Raw genomic sequence first — 19,496 nt, 5'->3', positions numbered from 1 at the left:
TAAAATAAAATAAAGTTAAATTGAAATAAAATATGGCAACTATTACAGATGTATACACACTATGTACACTTCTATCTGATAAATAAATATGTCACTCTATGTGTAATGAATCAATATAATATATGAGTTTCACTTTCTGACTTGAGTTACAAAAGATATTGAACTTTTTTAAGATATTCTAATTTTTTGAGCTGCACCTGTATATTATGGTCCTAAGTATCTTTTGGTTGAGTCGGAGCTCCTCCAGGGGGGCGCTGTTGTCACTCAAACATTTGAGGTCAACCGCAATTCCAAGAGTAGAAGAATAAGAACAGCTGATATCAGGCTGAGTTATATTTACTCTCAGTCCGTCAGACCTTTGAAAGTTATTTAACGAATTGAAGTTATAGAGTATCTGCTGCGTTTCTACATTATCAAACCCTGATGGTGTTGTGTCGGCTAGTTGCAGTTCTCTCCCTGCTCTGTGGTAAGTGTATTTTAAAGAACAAAGCTGTCCCTGGATGCTAATGTGGCTCACTACCAGCCTGCTGCTGGCCTGTTTGGCTCGCTAACATTAGCTGCTAACAGACGTGTTTGCTGCTGTCCTTAAAGCTAACGACAGTAAACAGGCTAAACTTAGCTGGCCTACTTGTCCTGTATGTTACACTCACACTGACATGGGGTCGGTGTGACTTCCTCGAGCTTTCATGACTCTCTTTGTTGATACATTTGAGACTTCAGGGTCAGTGAAGCTGAACAGGTCAGGAGTCAAGCCTTGAAGATAACATGTAATTATGTAACAATACATTTAAGATATTTGTTTGTGTATCTTATGGATAAAGTCAGGGTGGTTTTTTTTCTGTATTGTCCTCATGTTACAAAGTAATGCTGCCTTGTGTCTGTCCTGCAGCTCATAAACCCAAAAGAGAAACACTATAAACAAACCATTTTATTTATACAATTTAATTATACACTGGCCTAGTTAGATAGGCTACATTACTCATCCAGGGGAGGATCCAGACTTTGTTGACTGCTGTGGCCCTAATGGTGCATGAGCCTACAAGATTCCACTTATAACACCTATTTTAACCACTGTGATTCAATTATCCAAAATGCTTTAAATACCCGTGTGTATTTATCATTTTAGATGCTCTCTTTTAATAAGAACACAACTCAACTCATCTTTATTTATATAGCACCTTTTCATGCATAAAAACATGCAGCCCAAAGTGCTTCACAGAATAACAGAGAGACAGAAAACAACAGCAATGGTAAAATGATTAAAGGCATGATGATTATAAATAAAATACTTAAAAATCAAATCAAATCAATACAGTAAAATTAATAGAATGAGTAATAGTGGAAAGAAAAGTTAAAAATAAGGTGAATACAAGAAATAAATAGATAAATAAATAATTAAATAAGGTAAATAAATGTTAAAGCAATGATTAAAATGATTAGAGAAATGATACTGCAGTCCAGTGCTAAAAATAAAATAAAAGCTAGATTAAAAAGGTAAGTCTTAAGTTTACTTTTAAAAATACCCAGAGAGCTCGCCGTTTTGATATCCAGAGGCAAAGAGTTCCACAGCTTAGGGGCGCAAAAACAGAAAGCTCTCTGGCTGGTGCTTGTGTAAGACACACGAGGAACATTTAAAAGGGAATCATTGGAGGACCTCAGTGATCGGGCTGGAACATAAAATGACAGGAGATCAGTGATGTATGGAGAAGCAAGGCTGTTAAGAGCTTTAAAAACAAGTAAAAGAACTTTTAAAATCAATTAGAAAAGAAACAGGTAACCCGTGCAGAGTTTTAAGAAGAGGGGTGATGTGATCAGTTTTCTTTTGTCATGTTAAAACTCTGGCAGCAGCGTTTTGAACAAGCTGCAGTTTCTTGAGATACTTTTTGGGTAAACCAGTAAAAAGGGAGTTGCAGTAGTCAATGCGGCTTGTGATAAAAGCATGAATTAAAATTTCGGCATCTTTCTGCAATAAAGAAGGTCGGACTTTTGCAGTGTTTCTGAGATGATAAAATGAAGTACTTACGACCTTGTTAAAATGAGGTTTTAAAATTAAAATCTGAATCTAAAACCACTCCCAGGTTTGTGACCTTTGATTTAATTTGCCTGTTAAAATCAGGCAGACAACAGAGTGGCACTGTTAGATACATCTTCTCAGCTTTATGATTCTCACTGTGTCAGAAACAAAATGTTTGCCCGAGTTTACTACAGAAAATACCAACAAATTAATGTGCTACATCGATATGCAAAGAAAGCTACCAGCAGCCTGTTGCAACTAGGGATGGGTACGATTACTCGAGTACTCGCCATTGACCCCATTATTCGAGTCGCATTTTGTTACTCGCCCACCTGGCAACATAACTTGAACTCATACAGCGTTACATGTGTGAACATGTGCTTTTTGTTTTCGCCTAACTGAATATACTAGGTAGAAAAATAATTAACAGGATATAAACGTATGACTTCTCCGGCCACGGCTTCAGCTTTGGTACACACCGAGCCAGATTTCAGCAAAACAACTGTTTTACGGCAGCTACGGCAACACTTTAGGAACACGTTATTCAACCGAAAGCAAAAGCACAACAAATACAGAACCGTCTGTGACACCTGCGACATGTCAGTTTAAAAAAGTGATGTCTGGAAGTACTTCGAAAAAAACCATGAAGTTAATGTGCAGTGCAAGACCTGTGGCGTTAAACTTTCATACCATAGAAATACTAGTTTGATGCTTAACCACATATGCCTAAAGCACAAGGAGAAAACAGCGGAGACAGATGACAGGCAGTCTCGTCTTTTGCTCACCATGTTAGCACACGTCGTTGTGACGAAACCAGAGCAGAGAAGATTAGCCTGATAATAACCAAAATGGTAACTGGAGATATGCTCCCATTCAGTTTTGTGGAAGGAGAAAGCTTCAAAGAGCTGATCGTGTTTGTTGAGCTGGAGTACAAGCTAAGATCATGGAGAACAACAACTACGGTGTAGTGGAAAATATGTATGAAGAAAAGGCAGCAGAACTTATTAAAATTCTGGTCCGGTAGGTCCGTGTCCGACAGACTTTTATTTATTTATTTTTGTTTACAGTTAAAAAAAATAATAATAATTGCAAGTACTTGAGAAATCGTTCATTAGGAAATTTGAGTAATCGAGTACAAGGATTATGGTAAATTACCATCCCTATTTGCAACACATCCCAAGGTATCACCTCTAGCCAGGCAAATCCTACATAATGAGTTTCCAGTGGCTAATCAGATTTCAAGTCAGCCCATGCCACCCCTCTGGATCCGCCCCTGAACCCTTTATTTGCTACCCTGCAATATATACAAGTCTTTAAAATGTAAACACAAAGGTTTCAAACTAGCCTCTAAAAGTTTTAAACATGCTGTCAACCAGACATCAGCTCTTTATTGATATGCTAGTTTATATTTCATTCACCTCCCATCTCCACTAAATAAGATACTTTGTTTTAAACAGCAGCTAAATTATGAAAAAATATGTTAAAGTTGAAATCCTTAATTGTTCACAAGTATCCAAGTAACTTCATTCTTTGTAGTTAGTGTTTTATGTTTGCATTAATGCTTGAAACATTAAACATATACCAGTATATTTTTGAAGGATGCCCTTTTTGCTTTTTGACCTGTTTTAATGTGTTAAGTGATGCCACTGTTGGCCGCTTAGCCCCGCTGTATTACCAAATAACTTCTATATTAAGCTCAAATTGCACTTTAACTCTTAGTAGTAGTAGTTGTGCGATACGGCCTCATTCTAATGGATCAGCTTTAATGTTAAGATGTCTAAAGAGTGAGAGACCTCTGTTTGGTCTGATTGTAACGTCACTAACATTGAACTGAAGGTTGAACTCTGCTCTGATGTTGCCGACATGCAGCAGACATGCACTGTGCTGTAACTAGACCAGGGAGGTTGTTATATGTTTGACCCTGCTGGTGTGACTCAGGCATTTATTTGGTCTATTAATAGTGCGTCACCATTCTTGGGTCCCTGCTGTACCTCTGGCAAGGAGAGGGGACAGGCACTTGGTTGAGATAGTTTAGAGTTAAGTTCTGCAGCTATTTTTAGGTCTCAGGTGCCTGGAGCTGAAAAAGATGAGCATTGTGCACACGTCTGTCTTTTACAAACTTTAGTATATTTGCATCGTGGATTTGTCTGCTGCAGAAATGAACTTGTTTTCATCCTTTTTTCCAGCTCAGATCAAACTAATATTTTGTTTCCTGTCATTAAAAATCTCGCCCATCCCTTTAGTTTCTTTAGAAACATACCACACTGCTGCTCCCTCTCAACTTTGTCACAGAGGACTCTTTGTTTTGTCTCAGAAGGAAAATAAAAGGTGTAAATAATAACAGTAATGAGGGCTGTCTGGTATTTGGCTCCCTGGATAATATTGTGAATGATAATTATTAGGGATGCACCGAAATAAAAATTCTTGGCCGAAACCGAAAAAACCCGAAAATGAGGAAACCAAGGCCAAAAACCGAAGCACTGAAATAAATTATAATGCCAATTATTAGTAGGGAAACCAGGGAAAGTTTCATTTACATTTCACTCCTTGGATTTGAGATTAAGCCATTCCTTTTCTGTTTGTGTTGCACAGGCATTTTCTAGGCCAATTATTAGCAGACACTTGAAGCTAGTTTGTATAGCAGTTTGAACACACTGGGTTAAAAGTAGTGATGCACAAATCCTACTTTTTAGGTCGCGATACCGATATTGGTACTTGGGCTTTGGTATCTGCCGATACCGATACTAGCCGATCTGATCCCGGTATTGATTTGACAATTTCTATTCCTTAATGTGAGGATGGAATCACGTTTTGGCAACTTCAGGCTTTTTTTTGCCTTTGTCGGAACAATTAAATCCAATAACCTGTCCGTTTTTTCACACTTTGAATCCATTAATAGAAGGTTTCTTGCTTCTTTGCAGTCGGCTACAGCTGACGTAAACTTCTTCCTTTGGGCTTCCATTATATTTTTCAGCGCAACTGCCATCCGTAGAAACATTAGTGCTGCACGTGTTGCAAGTTTCTGGTGGAGTTGTTAGCAAAAGAAGCGTGACATGCAGCTAAACTGCAGAGCCTCTGTAGTTATCCTCCATCATGCTCCACTGGGCAAAAATGCACAGACCGGCTGGCGCTGATGATGTAGGAGACGCACATGGCTATTGTAAACACAGAAAAGCATAGAACTGAGATGAATAGATCTGCCATATGGATCAGCACTATATATCGGCCTCTTGTCACTGATATCCGATAGCTTTTTGAGTCCGATCTAGCCGATATCCGATACCAGGATCGGATCGGTGCATCCCTAGTTAAAAGAGCTCAAAGTTATAGACAGAAATGTCAAACATGTTACAACTGTCCCAGGTCTCCCCTACCATTGCATTTATGGCTATGACTGTGTACTAACCTCACCAAAATCAAGGATCTCATTGAACATATCGGACAACGAGGGTGCATGCCCCTCATCTGGTTCAGAGAGACGAGTCCTTTTTCTGCGCTCTGTTCTCCGTCCCCAAGCGGGTTCTCCGCATCCATCGTGGCCTGGATCATTTCTCGTGTGCGCTGCTTTATTCCCACATCCAAGTAATGATCTTTATAAAGCGGATCAAGCACAGTCACGATTAAGTGCAGAGGATCCAAAGAGATCTCAGTGAAACGTGTGCTGAGAGACTCTAAGAGTGTACTCTTCATGTTTTCACCCCGTGGTCGGTCTCAAATTAAAGGAAGAATGGATGCAGACATGTTGGCCCATATCCAGGCAAGCGCGTTCTGGACGCGTTTTTTGCTTGCGTCATCACAAAATTCTGTTTTGGCCCTGTTGTTTCGGTGACAGAAGTCTTTCCGACGAGAACCGAAAATGCACCTCTGGGCCATTTTGGTGCATCCCTAATAATTATTAATCCTGTGATTTCCCCTCTATAAGAACTCATATCTCCTGTGAAAAAGGCCTTTCCTCTCTCTCTCTCTCTCTCTCTCTCTCTCTCTCTCTCAGAGAAAGATTCCTCAGTTATCTTTGTTTTGAACAACTTCTCTTGCTCAGAGGAAGCCAAAAGTAACAAACCAGCAACATGGTTCCCAAGCCTCTTTTATAAGCACAAATCAAGTTGGATTAAACTGGGAGCCTCGTGTTTAGAAAAAACAGATTAATGATGGCCGGTGAAAGCTTTCAAAAACATGACCTCAAATACACTTTGTTGAAGGCCAGTGAGAGACTTCAGAGGTTAGTTAACTCAATAATAAAGCCATCAGAAGTCATGAATGTGTTCACCTCATTGATATAACAAACCACAGAATACAAGAATCCATAGAAGAAGAGTACGTTCTTCATGTCATCTGCCCAACTTAATACTTCAGTGGCTGAACACTTTTACTACGATGCAGTTATCTCTGAAAATAGTTTGTAGTGAAACTGCAAAGGATGTCGTGATCATGACTAAAGTTCAGCTCAAACTTGATGGTAATAAAAACTACAGACCCATAAACAGGTTACAGCTTTTTCATGTAGTGAGTCCTTATTCCATGAATAAGGATTTTGGGTTGTTCGAAGACTATAAAAGTGTTATAAAAGTACAGTCAATCGACCCTTTGCATTGATGAAATCCACTGATGTTGGTGTTAAAACTGACGTAGTAAAGTTTATGAAGACAAGCACTGATTCAGTAGGTCATCATCTAAACCTGCTCTGGACTTCACAAAGTCAATGCAAACATTGAGTCTGTGGATCAGGACTTATCTACGTTTGGAAATTTAAAGAATGTTAACACCAGCTAATCAATAGCTCACAACAACCCTCCCACTCTGCAGCTTGCCCACTCTTTGGCAATACTTAAGAGAAGTGCAGGGGGAACTTATCTTGTCTGTGCATGATTTCTCAACTAAACATGCTGTAAGGGTTTCAATGAAAATGTAAATGTGTTTAAGTTAGCTAACCTCTTTTATATCTTCGTTATCCGTTATCTGCACTGCTAATCTTCAGAGGGTTGAGGCAGGGGCTGGGGCTGATCCTAGCCGACACTTCACCCAGGGTCAGGTACGACCTGGAGGGTCACAAGTTAATCACAAGGCTGACACAAACATTCAGGATCACTTTCACAAAATGAGGTATTTAAGAGTCCCCAGTTCACTGACTTCTGGACAGTAGAGGAAGCGACACAGGATAATGTGGGCAACCATTTAAAGGTCCTACTTTTCAATCTGTACCTCCTGTGTTGAAACCATAGACTGTATATGAAATGGACGTCATCTCCCTCAGCTCGAAGTGAGGCTGCCACAAAAACTGCTCCCCCTGGTGGCTGGCTGCAGTATAGGTCAAAACCTCTGTCTACCCCATTCATTTGACTGGGGCTGCAGTCAAACTTTATAAAATAAATACACGTCATGAAAGTTTCTCACATCCGTATGCTGTGGTGATATGTAGTTATTATTTGACTGTTTTGTGTTCAAGGTCTCTTTTTTTCTGAAAAGTTTATTTTTCGTTAGTTATTAGAGGTTAAAAAACGGGGTTTTACATCCGGGTTTGCTTTGATTGATAGCTGCCGTAGAGAGAAACTCCGTAGGACCTCTGTACGGTACGCTGTAGGGCGGAGCTTGTTACTGTGGAAACACAAATTTCCTACTGCGCAGACTCGGGCTGCAGAAAATTTTAAAGATGTCTGCGTTCTGGAACGGGATATTTTGGCTTTAAAACCGTACAATGGGAAAAGGCGGAGCGACGCTGTCCATTATATATACAGTCTATGGTTGAAAGATACAATCACACTAAACCTTCTTTGTTAAATGAGACACTGAGATTGCAGAGCTGTTTTCTACCTTGTTATATACATCCCCACTTTTTTCAGCAGCATTCATTTGGCCATGATCAGGGGGTACTTGCCCAAAGAACAAACTCACAAAGGGTCTCTTTTACTGGGGAAAGTTTAAGACCCACTGCTCTGCTGGTTCTACATTATATGATGTTTTTAACTCTGGACCTTCATGATTTTGAAATGAGGAAGTCTGCAGTTAATCCCTCTCAACCTGAACATCTTATCTACTTTCTTCTCACCTCAATGTGTCTGTTTTTTTTATATCTCAAGGCTAACCCCTAAAAAAGGAAGCAATGAACTTCCAGGGTGGTCGGAGGAGAGGTGAGGATGGCATCGCCGTGGTAATTGACTTCTTGCTGTCTAATGCCCGGCTGGTTCTGGGAGTCGGGGGAGCTGCAATGCTAGGAATCGCTACCCTGGCTGTGAAACGGGTGAGTGTTTTTGAGGTTGTTAGTTTCACATCAGTGTGTTGCTCATGGACACTTCTTTTTAAATACGTAGAGGACTCATTTTATTTTTTTACTGCAAAAACTCTTACCTGTGGAGAAAATGACGAAACCCATCATCCTCCGTGAATGAAGCCGGCACCCAGAAAACTACTGTGGATGTGTTGAGTTTACAAATTACAGACTGACAGTTCACCCTGAGTCTTTTTCCTTTCCTGTGGCATGTTTTGATAGCAAGTACAGAGAGTTACTCTCAAATAAAAGCTGCTCAGTGTTTACATCCTAAATAGGTTGATGTCCTTACTCAGCTCTGTGGTTAACAGACAGATCAGACGTAATCACAATTTTCTCAGTAGACATAACTGTCTGATGAAATGATGGCTGTGTGTAAGCTGACTCTAAAATCTAATAATCATCATCTCAGGGGGACAAAAAAAAAAAAGCTAACCGAGACAAAATAACCAGAGAATGTCATGTTAAGATAAGATATTACTTTATTGATCCCCCGGGGGGGAAATTCAGTTGTTACAGAAACCCAGACATAAGTACAATCAAGAAAGAAGTTTCAATAAGTACAAAAAAGTACAAAATAAGTACAAAATAAGTACAAAAAAATAATAAAATAAAATAAAATAACACAAAATAAAATAAAATAAAATAAAATAAAATAAAATAAAATAGATAAATAAATAAAAGCTAGAGTACAATTGAGATATATACAATGTTACAAATGGAATTTAAATTAAATAGAAGTAATTACTGGCAGTATTAAAAAAACAAAAAAAGTTTCAGTAGAGGTTGACATGGTGTGATTATGGTTGGTAATGACAAATTAAGCAATAAATAGAAATAATATTTGTATGTAATATGACCATGGGTTGTAGTTAGAATGTAATATAACATAATATAATATAGCAAGATAATTATATAATACAGTATATTATACATTATAATGCCAGCAGCAGTCAAGAGAGAGTTCGGGATGGGATGATGGAGTGTGACAGACAGAGCAGGGATGTTATGGATCTGTTCATGGGGGGGGGTCAGTGGGTCAGTGGTCAGCATGGTGCAGTCTGTGGCCTCCGTTACTGTTCAACAGTCTGATGGCAGTGGGCACAAAGGGCCTGAAGCGTTCAGTCTTGCACCGTGGTGGAATGATGCGCTGATGTTAATAATTTATCTTAACTAATTTAGGGTTGATTTTTATTGTTACTGGATTTAATCAACATTAGGGGAGAATGGGGTTGGTTGTCACACTTTTTACTGTTTTGATGATTGCTCATCATCAAAACATCTTTCAATAGTGATTCCTACATTAAATTGAAGCTTAAGGTGTTGGCTTGAAATGTGTATCCCTCTCATTTTCCAACTCATTGTAACAAAGAGGCAATTAACTATCAAAGACACCCTGACACATTGTGACAACCAACCCCATCACGGGGATGGTTGTCACACTATGGGGTTGGTTGTCACAATGGTATTTTAATGGGAAAAATATTTTTTAAAAAGGCAAGAAGGCAGAACTAAATGTGAAAGTTGAATTGCACTGACAAGTGATAGGCCTACATAACTTTATGCATTTTAACATAAAATGAGCAAGGAACATGAACAGGAATCACATCTTTAGGCCAGCCTATATAACAACATAAAGAACAAAACAAATAGGCCTAACAATAATGGTCTACTCAACTAGGCTACATGCAGTCACTGTCTGAGTTACAGTGATGGCAAATGTAGGGTCTGCGCACTCCAACTAATATCACCATGCATGATTTTGCCAACATAGGGGTTGGTTGTCACATGTGACAACAACCCCAAAGAGAATGTGACAACCAACCCCAACTGGAATTTTTTGCTAGCATCAAGGCTAACAACCACCTAACAACTACTTAGCTAGCTAATACAAATCTAAACTATAGCTTTCCCCTCACACTTTGTAAGGGTAACACTTGTTTTGTTATAAACCCATCATTTAAAAGCCTAGAAGAAAAATACTGAGGAGCTGAATAATTACAATTTGACATGAAAAACACAAAAAGTCCTCTCACCTCAAGTTCAACTGTCTTACTCCAGAGAAGACTATGTAGGTGAGCTCTGATCCTAATTCTGGAAATGTCCATACCCCAATTTGAGAGAAGGTGCCCTGTGGTGGCGAGGTATAATGAGTGTGCCAACCAATCCGTGTGCCAGCCAACCCCCTTCTCCCCTACTGATGACCAGAGATGAGTCGAAAAAGACACAGCAGAAAAAGCCCCGTTAGTGTATTGACTGCAACATCAGAAAACTTGAAGTTCCTTGAGACTGAGGTTTTCTTGCAGGTTATGCACTCTGTATTCAGTCAGCATATTGACAGCCCTGCAGAGCATTTCTGCATGATCTCACATCTGTAACAATGAGTGTTTGTCTTCAGCTGATAGAGCGCGCTGGTCGTGCTGCGGATGATGAAAAGGTGGAGCAGAAGATGGCCGAGAGCTGGGAGGAGCTGAGTTTGGTGTCGGCGTCGCCCACGCTGATCAAGAAGGGCATAAAGGGTGTGGTGATGAAACATGTCGCAAAGGCAACGAGACAACAGAAAGGTATCAACCGACTCTCAGCTACTGAAAGTTTTCAGACTAAGACACAGAGTAAGATTACAGAATGATTAAACCTGCTGTCTTCATCACTGTTGCCCTCTGATGTGACCTGACAGCTGTTTTAACCTCTTCCTCAATCAGCTGACCTGAGCCAGCAACCTCAGATGTCGTCTCCTGAGGTTCAACCTAAACCTGAATCAAAGTCCAAGAGGCTCCAGCTGTGCGTCCTCAGCCTGCAGGTACACTCTCACCCACATTTCACCTCTGAGCTCTTTAAAGCACAGATTATAAATTCAGTGAAAGCAGCTGCAGAACGAGCCCTGCTTAGCGTTGCTTCATTCATTTATGCATGTGTTCCATGTTTTTGAAATTACAGTGCTTAAGGGACACTTATTGTTATGGACTGGTTGGGCTGCACAGAGCCCCAAGAGCCGTGCATAATGGAAATCCTGAGGGTCTGTATAGATAAAGTCAAACATGCATGAGAGAGCTCTGAGTTATTAGTGTGCAGAACATCTACAGAGTACAAATGTTGAGAACTGTAAAGTACTTAGAACATGGCGTTAAGCTGTTGAAAAGCATGAGTGGATGTAAGAGGGGATTTAAAACAATGGTATTTACCTTTGAAGACAGATTATGCAAATATTTTTTTAAATTAAGAGTTGCAAATTTCAATCATCTAACCTGCATCCTCTGAAGAACACTGGGTCGTGTATGAACAACTTAGAAAGTTGTATAACAAACGTTCAAACTTACTTGAAAAACAGGTGAGATGGAGATCCGGCAATAAGGCTACAGCAGTATCAGCTGTGCATGTCTCTATGGCAGACTTCATGTTCAGCCCAGAGTTTTGACTGGAGCAATAAAAGAGTTGAATCTGCACCCACACTAGTTTTTAATGTGTCTGTTTACCTCTCTAAATACTTTAAAAGTAGTCACACAAAAAACAGTGTTCTTCAGTTGTTTATCACTCCCAGCAGCAACTTAACAGGCAAAGCATAATCCTGTCAGAATCCTTAAGTCTGCTCAGAGGCACTAAATGAATTTGAATTTTTTATTTCCCAAGAGAGTGCTGTTCTGTACTCCCAGTGGAGGGATGAAAACCTCAAAACTATTCTGCAACTTCATGCTCAAGTTGAACCCACTTTTCCTGCCTCTCTGCACAGCGCACACACATGAACCGAGTATAGAAGCTGTTCCGATTTTTCTTTAAATACCGTCCTCTGTTTAATGTGAAATCTGTGTTTAGGAGCGGCTGCAGCAGTACTATCACACCAGGGCGGCCCTCGCTCCACAGGAGGTCCAGAGAGCTCAGTCTGTGGCTCTGGAAATCTGCACAGAGATCCAGGGCTTTCTGCACAGCCGACTCCCTGACATGCCCCTGGGAGAAATGAGCCTCGGAGGTTCTCTACTTGATGACCTGCAGGTACACAGACACAATATATTATTTCTCTGACTGATAAAAATACATTTACCTTAAACGTTTTGCCCCTCTGTGATATCTTATCTATTCATCTTAAATGAATGCCATTTGTTTCTGTGTGTGTTTAGGTGGTAAGTGCAGACCATGCGTGTCTGCTGGTGCCTCTACAGCTTGAAGCCTCACTGTGGCGTCTCATCCCCGGGGAGGAAACACTGCTCACACACCCACTGCACTGGATGGTCCGACGGATCAATCTGGAATATTTTCCCAGAGGACGCAGCTACTGGGACAGGTGATCACACTCGCATTAAGAAATAAAGTGCTCATCCATCAGGCAATCTGCACTTATTTTGCACTTCTTTGAGGTGTTTGCATAAGAAATGTATCCAAACCAGTGGATTATAACTTCTTCTTCTTCTTCTTAGCATTTTTAGCTTTGAAAAATAATACAGGAACTATTACCTGGAAACAATGCATGTGCAAATGACTCAAAACAAATAATTCTGTGGCTGCCACTGAATTAAATCAGTTATATGTTGGTGTTATTAGTTTGTTGATTAGTCTATGGACAATCTAAGAAAAACAGTGGGAAGGTCATGTGACAATTTTGTGGAATTTAAGTTAAAAATAAAAAAACTGTTTTTGTTTGACCCAAACTCACAAAACTGTAAGGTAATCCATTTTTAATGATAAGACAAAGAAAAACAGTCTGTTTCAGAAGCTGGATCAGAGACTGTTTGACTTACTTTTACTGGATTTACTTGAGAAGTGATTTAAATAATGAATCAATTCATAAAAATTGTAACCGTAATTTTTTGTCAGCCCAGATATTGTTTCAGGTCCAACTTAAACTAAACCTGTTCAGTTGTTTTTAATGAGTTGTACATTTACATCACAAACTCAAAGATGATCATAAGAAGGTCTGCATGTTTGTTTTAAATTGATAAATGTAATATTAAAGGAGATAGTGATAAAACAAATGACTCAAACTAACTTATTTATATCAATAGAGCCATTTCACATCTGTGATGCTGCTCCTTTAATTCACTCTGAGCCACTGGATTCAGCAAAGTGAACATAGAAGCTGTTCTCCTGCTTGTCATGTTTTGTATGTCAGCCTGTGTTTCTCACATTTAAAGAGCAGTCACAGACTAAGTTGCAGGTAAAGGTCCACACAGGGACACATTTTGCTGAGTAAACAAATCTCCCTTTAACCTGTCTGTCTTTGTGTCTTGCAGGTACCTGGTGGGTGGTTACCTGTCTGCAGAAGCTGTTGTAAACATGTTCAGTAAAGCTGTCATGGAAACTATTAACTGGCCGTCCATCAGCAGCACTCTGGACTGTCTCGTCAGACCTGTTCTGGGAGGACCAGACCTCAGGATCGAGATAAGGTATGTGAGCGATCAGAAGTGTTGACTTAAGTTTCCAAAAAAAAAAACATTTTAGTAGTAAAATTGTTGATTTGGAACAATGGATTCTGTTTATTAAACTTCAATTTGTCTGTCATTAAATTTTGTCTCTAATGCATAAAAATGGAATAGAATATACAATAGCCTTTATTTTCATTGTCAGGTGTACAATGAAATTAGAAGCGCTGCTCCTGAAGGTGCATGAGATAAATATAAATAAAATAAAATACCACTATAATTAAAAAAAACACTGCAACTAAGCTGCAACTTCCCACTTTCCTATCAATGTTGGTTTATTGAATATTAGACAATTGATAAAATTGAGTTCAACACCTTGTTTTGACCTTGATCTAAAGATCTTCAGTTTTTGACCATAAAAAAGTGAAGAAAAAAAACCTTAAACTGTTCAATCCACTGTTAAAATGGCCAAATGCGTCAATAGTTGATAAATAATCGATTAATTCTTGCAGCTCCAAGTGTTTAATCAAAATCTCTAATAGTGCCCTGGGCAAACAGGATGCTGAAAGAGTTTCACAGTTTCCCCTCAGGATGCATGAATCATTATTTTCATATTGAGAGTGACTCGTATAAATTAACAACGTGTAATAGGTGTCACACTGTCTTGGTTTCTTCTCACTTCTCTCATCAGTGCTGCCTCAGAAGCAGTGGGCTGCTATGTCCAGTGAAAAGCTTGTATAAACCCTCTTGTTAATTACTGACCATATCTGTAAGAGAAATGGACAAAGATGGTGAATAAAGGAAACTCAGTCTTAACTTTCTTATATGGCTAGAGAGACAGGTGCTTTTATTTCCCAGGAGAGGATGGAGACCAAAGTAGAGCTTTAAAAAAGGGAGTATTTAATTAATAAGAAACAGGAAAGCAGAAACATTAATCCAGATTACTGATTATGTTACTCCCTAGCTGCTAGATGTCTAAGATGGCATCCAAGATGATGATATTTAACATGTTTTAAACACTTTGTAAGATCACAGCGATGAACCCGTGTGATCAAGTAAAACTTATAGAACTTCCCTCCTGTTGTCATCCTGTAGGCCCGGAGAAGAAACCGAAGGAGCAGAAAGCACTGATCCACCGCTCTTCATCACCATGTTGCCTCTGCTGAGGGAGGAGGATGTGGTTCTGACCTGCCAGACTGAGCTCACCTCTCCCTGGGTCAATGCCTGGCATCTGTCCCTGTACCCGTGGGAGACCCAGCGCCTGGCTCAGCTCGACACAGCTGATGGAGGATGCCGCAGACACACACTTAAAATCCTCAAAGCAGTGTGCAAACTGAACCCGGCCCTGAGATCCCTCGAGGCCGCTCCGCTGGCCAACCTCATCCTGCACCTCAGTGACAGTGAGAGCGACTGGTCCGAGGGCAGCCTGCATGTGAGGGTCCAGCAGTGTATCACAGAGCTGATTGGCTACCTGGAACAAGGGGCGCTGCACAGTTACTTCAAGCCGGCAGTGAATCTGCTGAGCGGCTTGTCAGAGGACCAGGTGGACCAGATGGGCTTCATGCTATACTGTGCTGTGTCAGAGCCGGAAATACTGCTCATATAACAAACATGAGACCAGCACGGAGGCAGAGCCGTAGTTTTCTTCAGCCAGTCTACTCTTGGTCATTAGCTTCTCCGTTCTTCTTAGATACAAGGAAACACAGTACTGCAGGAGTGACAATATGGCAGGCACCATGCACTGATGTGTACACTAAAGGAGGAGAAGCTAACAGGAGACTGCACATGGGAAAGTGATCAATGAGCTAAGCTATTCAGTTGAGGAAATGAGAAGTGCCAAGGAAAGGAGCTAAGGAAGTGGTTATCAAGAACAATGTGCCTAATCACACAAAGCATAGACAAGTCTGTGTTTAAGTGTCTGTGATAATGGTTTTTCGCAGGGTGTCTGGGAGAACAATAATTATCAGTCTATCCATTAACAGCAGGGAGGCAGTAGAGTGTATTGCTTTGGTGCGCTTTTTTTCTGTCTGTCTCCTAATTGATAGTCTGCTCTGCATAATTCTGCTAAATCTCCTTTAATATATTGTAGCTATGCAGAAATATACGTCCTGAGTCTGACTTGTTGATTGTGTGTGTACATTTTCTCAAACAGGAGGTAACAGTGTCGCAGTATTTTGTTCGTCTTGTCGCCTATCTTATTTCGGTAAACTAACTCTTTAAATTATGGTTGCAGTTGCCTAATAATTTTAAGCACTTGCTTTTAAACACAGTATGAATGTTGTGGCTTTCTCTTCAGTTGTGTTTTCTTGAGTGTTGAGTGAAAGAAAATTGGATTTTCTGTGAGTGAAAAGTGACCGCAAATAAAAATTAAAGCAATTGTTTAGATTCTCACTTGGTTCCCCCCTTTTTTTTGTCTTCTTACTTTAGCAGACATTCATTCTCAGGTTTGTATTTCATATGAAAAAAGTCCACACATTTGAGATCATCAGCTCCACTGTAAAACATATTGCCACTTATGCACATTAGGATCGGAATTCGCACCATTTACATCCACATGCCAATCAAAACGCTTAACTCATGTCATGTGAGAGACGCTTCATTATTATTGACATCATCTCATAACCACAACAGGATGACCTCCATCATGTGACAGAGACCTCTGAATGTACAGATGTCATTTCAGTCTAAGTCCCGGGGCTGAATTCACAAAGACTGCATTAGAGCTGCAGATTGCATCATGAGTTGTTGATAATTTGTCTCAGTAGTGTGCTCTGTCTCCTGATTCAAAAAGGGTTGTATTTCAGCATAAACACCTCCATTAAGTTGTCTCTTGGTGCGACATTCTCTTAAATCCTCATCTCGTTGTGGTGAAGAGTTGTCTGCCGCTCCACACTCTGCTGGGAGCTGCAGACTCTCATGCTGACGTAGATCCTATAAACATGAAGATGATGATGAACTGGGAGGAAATCAGGCTGCTCTTTTTCCAATTCATTATAAAGCTCAGACTCCACAGATGTGACAGCAGCTTTTCACTGAGAGGAAACTAATGCAAGCATAATGGCTGATTTAATTATGTGCAAACAGCACTGGAGCACTGAGACAACAGGGATTATTAAGGGCTATAACAGACAGCAGGAATGATTACTGAGCCAATTATGAACAATGACATTATAAGGTTATTTTTGTAAAGAAGACACTGCTGACACTTAAATTGACATCATTTTTTTTTTTTTTTTTTTTTTTTTTTTTTTTTTTTTCCTCTTGTCTGCATATATATTTCTGGTTTGTGTCATGTTTGTCACAAACTGTCAAATATTCATGCAATTTATTCTTGCAGCAAAAGAAAAGAAAGAAAACCTTTTTCTTCTGTGCTTGTGACTGTGTGCATGCAACCATCACCATCCCTCTTAGAACTCTGGCCTATCTTTTATTGGCAGCTAATATCATGTTCTGTAAAAGAGGGCGTGCACACCTAGGTGGGCCAAAAAAAATAAAAAATAAAAATAAGAGAAAGTGAAAGAAAGATTACATAAGGATATACAAAGGGACAGGGAGAGAGAAGGAGAGAGAGACCTAACACACTTAGATGGAGAGGGACCATCTCACCATGATGCCAAAAAGAAAATCCGTGGGGTGATACTGATGATTAAGCAACCCTTAGTGTCCACAATCATTACTGAAGCTTGGGTCGCAGAGGGTTGCCGCCGTGCTGTGTTCTATTTGTGTAACAAGACCACCACTGGTGCAGATGAAACCACCTGGGTCAGACCAGCCGAGCGGTATGGCTCAGCACCCGGGCCGCGAGAGCAGTCAGACCGAAGGACCCAACCCGCCGCGGGAGACCCAGGCCAGGGGACAAGCCAAGGACCCAGACCGGAAGCAAGCAGGTACCGCCGGAGCACCCAGGGCGACCGCCAGGTCACCCAGTAGGAGGAAAGGGGGGCGAGGGGGGAGAGATCCCGCAGCCCCCCCAAGGGACACCCCCACAACACCACCCCCACAGCCCCCCCAGACGGAGCCAAAGGAGCCACCAGGGCCGAGGGGGCCCGGCACCAGGAGCAGACAGCCAGGCAGACGGGCAGGACCAGGACCAGAGCCCACCAACCGGCGCGCTGGAGCGGGGGGAGGGCGGAGGCGGCAGGGCCAATCCCACCTGCCCCCCCCAGACGGCCCGACCACTCCCCCAAGCCACGCCCCCCACCCATGCCCTGCGACTGATGGACCAGGCCGCGGGGGCATGGAGGGACACCCCAATGGCTGCCATAGTAACACCCCCCCAGCTGCGCACCCCCCACCCCCCCAAGAGGACCGCGAGGGAACCCCGGGAAACCCGGCCCCGAGGGCAGCCGCGGACCAGGCCCCCACAGGGGAGGGGGCAGCAGGGGGGTGGAGGGTGACAGGGACACCAGCCACCCACCCAGCCCCGATAGGCCCCCGACGAGTAGGGCCGAGCCAAACACTAAGGCCCCGCCAAACCTGATCTGTGTGTGTGTGATATGATTTGAACTTTGTTTTGTTTGTTTTTTTTTGTTGTATGCATGTTTGCTAGTGAGGTGGATTAAAATAGGGGGGGCAGGAAGGGAGGCAGGAGAGAGGGGGGAGAGCCGTAGTGCACTACTGCATCACAATCCGCCGCCCCCCCCCCCCCGTATAAAACCCGCCCCCCCGACCCTATATCTTTACCTATATCAGTATCTAGTGAGTTGCATTAAAATAGGGGGGGGGGGGCAGATGGGGGGCGGGAGAGAGGGGGGAGAGCCGCAGCGCACTACTGCACCACAATCTGCCCCCCCCCCAGTATAAAACCGGTCCACCCAACCCACACCCCCCACCCCATGTCTTTACCTATATCAGTATCTAGTGAGGTGCATTAAAATGAGGGGGTGGAAGGGAGGCGGGAGAGGGGGGGGGGGGGGAGAGCCTTGGCGCACCAATGCCCCATCATCTGCCCCTCCCCCCTGTATAAAACCCGCCCACCCATCAGCACCCCCAACCCTATTGTCCTTTTTTTTGTTTTTTGTTTTTTTTTGTTTTTTGTCTAACTATTCTAGTGAAGTGCAATTAAAAAGAGGCAGGGCCCGTCTGCGGCAAGCCCACTCCAGGGGGCCCTAGGGCGGTGGCACTCCAGCAGTCCCCGACCCCCCAAGCCCCAACCACCAGCCCCCCCACCCCGCGATAGACAAGGCCCACGGCCGCCCGGCAGGGCGTGGCACCAGACCCGAGATCCCCCCCAGTATCCCACAGGGAGGCAGGGAGCCCACAGCCAGGGAGGGGAACCCGGCACCACGTGATGCCCCAATCCAACCCCCGCCGCAGGCCGCACGAGCAGAGTAGGGGCAGCAGGATAGAGGAGGGCCAAAACCAACCGGGGAGACCAGACGGGAAAGGCAGGCCAATGAATGGACCCTTCCCCTGCCCCCACCACCACCCCCCACCACCACCACCTAAATTGACATCTAATCCAATCTGTTTTGAGCACCTTTTTAAGATTATTTTGATAGTTGTCATGGAAATGTTTACAGGAATGACCTTATTGGATTAATTAAGATAATGTCAGGCCACGTATTGGACCCATCCTCTTATTCATCAGGTACACATCAACAGATTAAAGCTTGAAACATGAATGCAGTTAGGTAGAAAAAGAGGCTCTTACAGTCTTCCTCTCAGTACATCTTCCAATCTACTCATTGACAGCTCATTATTCTCTCTTTCCAACCTCATCATCAATTTAATGTGGTTGGAGAGTTCAATGAACTAGACTCAAGCATCTTACACAACAACGCAGAAGATGTGAGTATGTAACCGGGATGAAAAATATTGTTGAAGACAGGTTTTTAAATTACTGATTTATTTTTTTGTACTATGTTGA

General features: G+C 42.0%; 1 protein-coding gene across 2 annotated transcripts; it reads left to right on the top strand.

Moving 5' to 3' along the window:
• The first annotated feature begins 265 nt into the window (after window positions 1-265).
• On the top strand, window positions 266-16,018 carry mief2 (mitochondrial elongation factor 2). 2 transcript variants are annotated; one of them, XM_034688092.1, is made up of 8 exons: window positions 266-466; window positions 8,089-8,249; window positions 10,675-10,888; window positions 10,979-11,076; window positions 12,087-12,263; window positions 12,389-12,552; window positions 13,499-13,651; window positions 14,723-16,018. In XM_034688092.1, exons 2-8 carry the CDS (start codon window positions 8,112-8,114, stop codon window positions 15,231-15,233), a joined length of 1,455 nt encoding a protein of 484 aa, XP_034543983.1. In that variant the 5' UTR covers window positions 266-466; window positions 8,089-8,111; the 3' UTR covers window positions 15,234-16,018. The 2 variants fall into 2 exon arrangements, with proteins under 2 accessions (XP_034543983.1, XP_034543984.1); XM_034688093.1 differs by having other exon boundaries at window positions 269-466; window positions 10,675-10,840.
• The last annotated feature ends 3,478 nt before the right edge of the window (window positions 16,019-19,496 follow it).

The sequence above is a fragment of the Notolabrus celidotus genome, chromosome 7 (assembly GCF_009762535.1).
Source record: "Notolabrus celidotus isolate fNotCel1 chromosome 7, fNotCel1.pri, whole genome shotgun sequence".
Lineage (NCBI taxonomy): Eukaryota > Metazoa > Chordata > Actinopteri > Labriformes > Labridae > Notolabrus > Notolabrus celidotus.
Note: the sequence above shows the minus strand (reverse complement) of the source record. Positions and strands in the feature narration are given on the sequence as shown.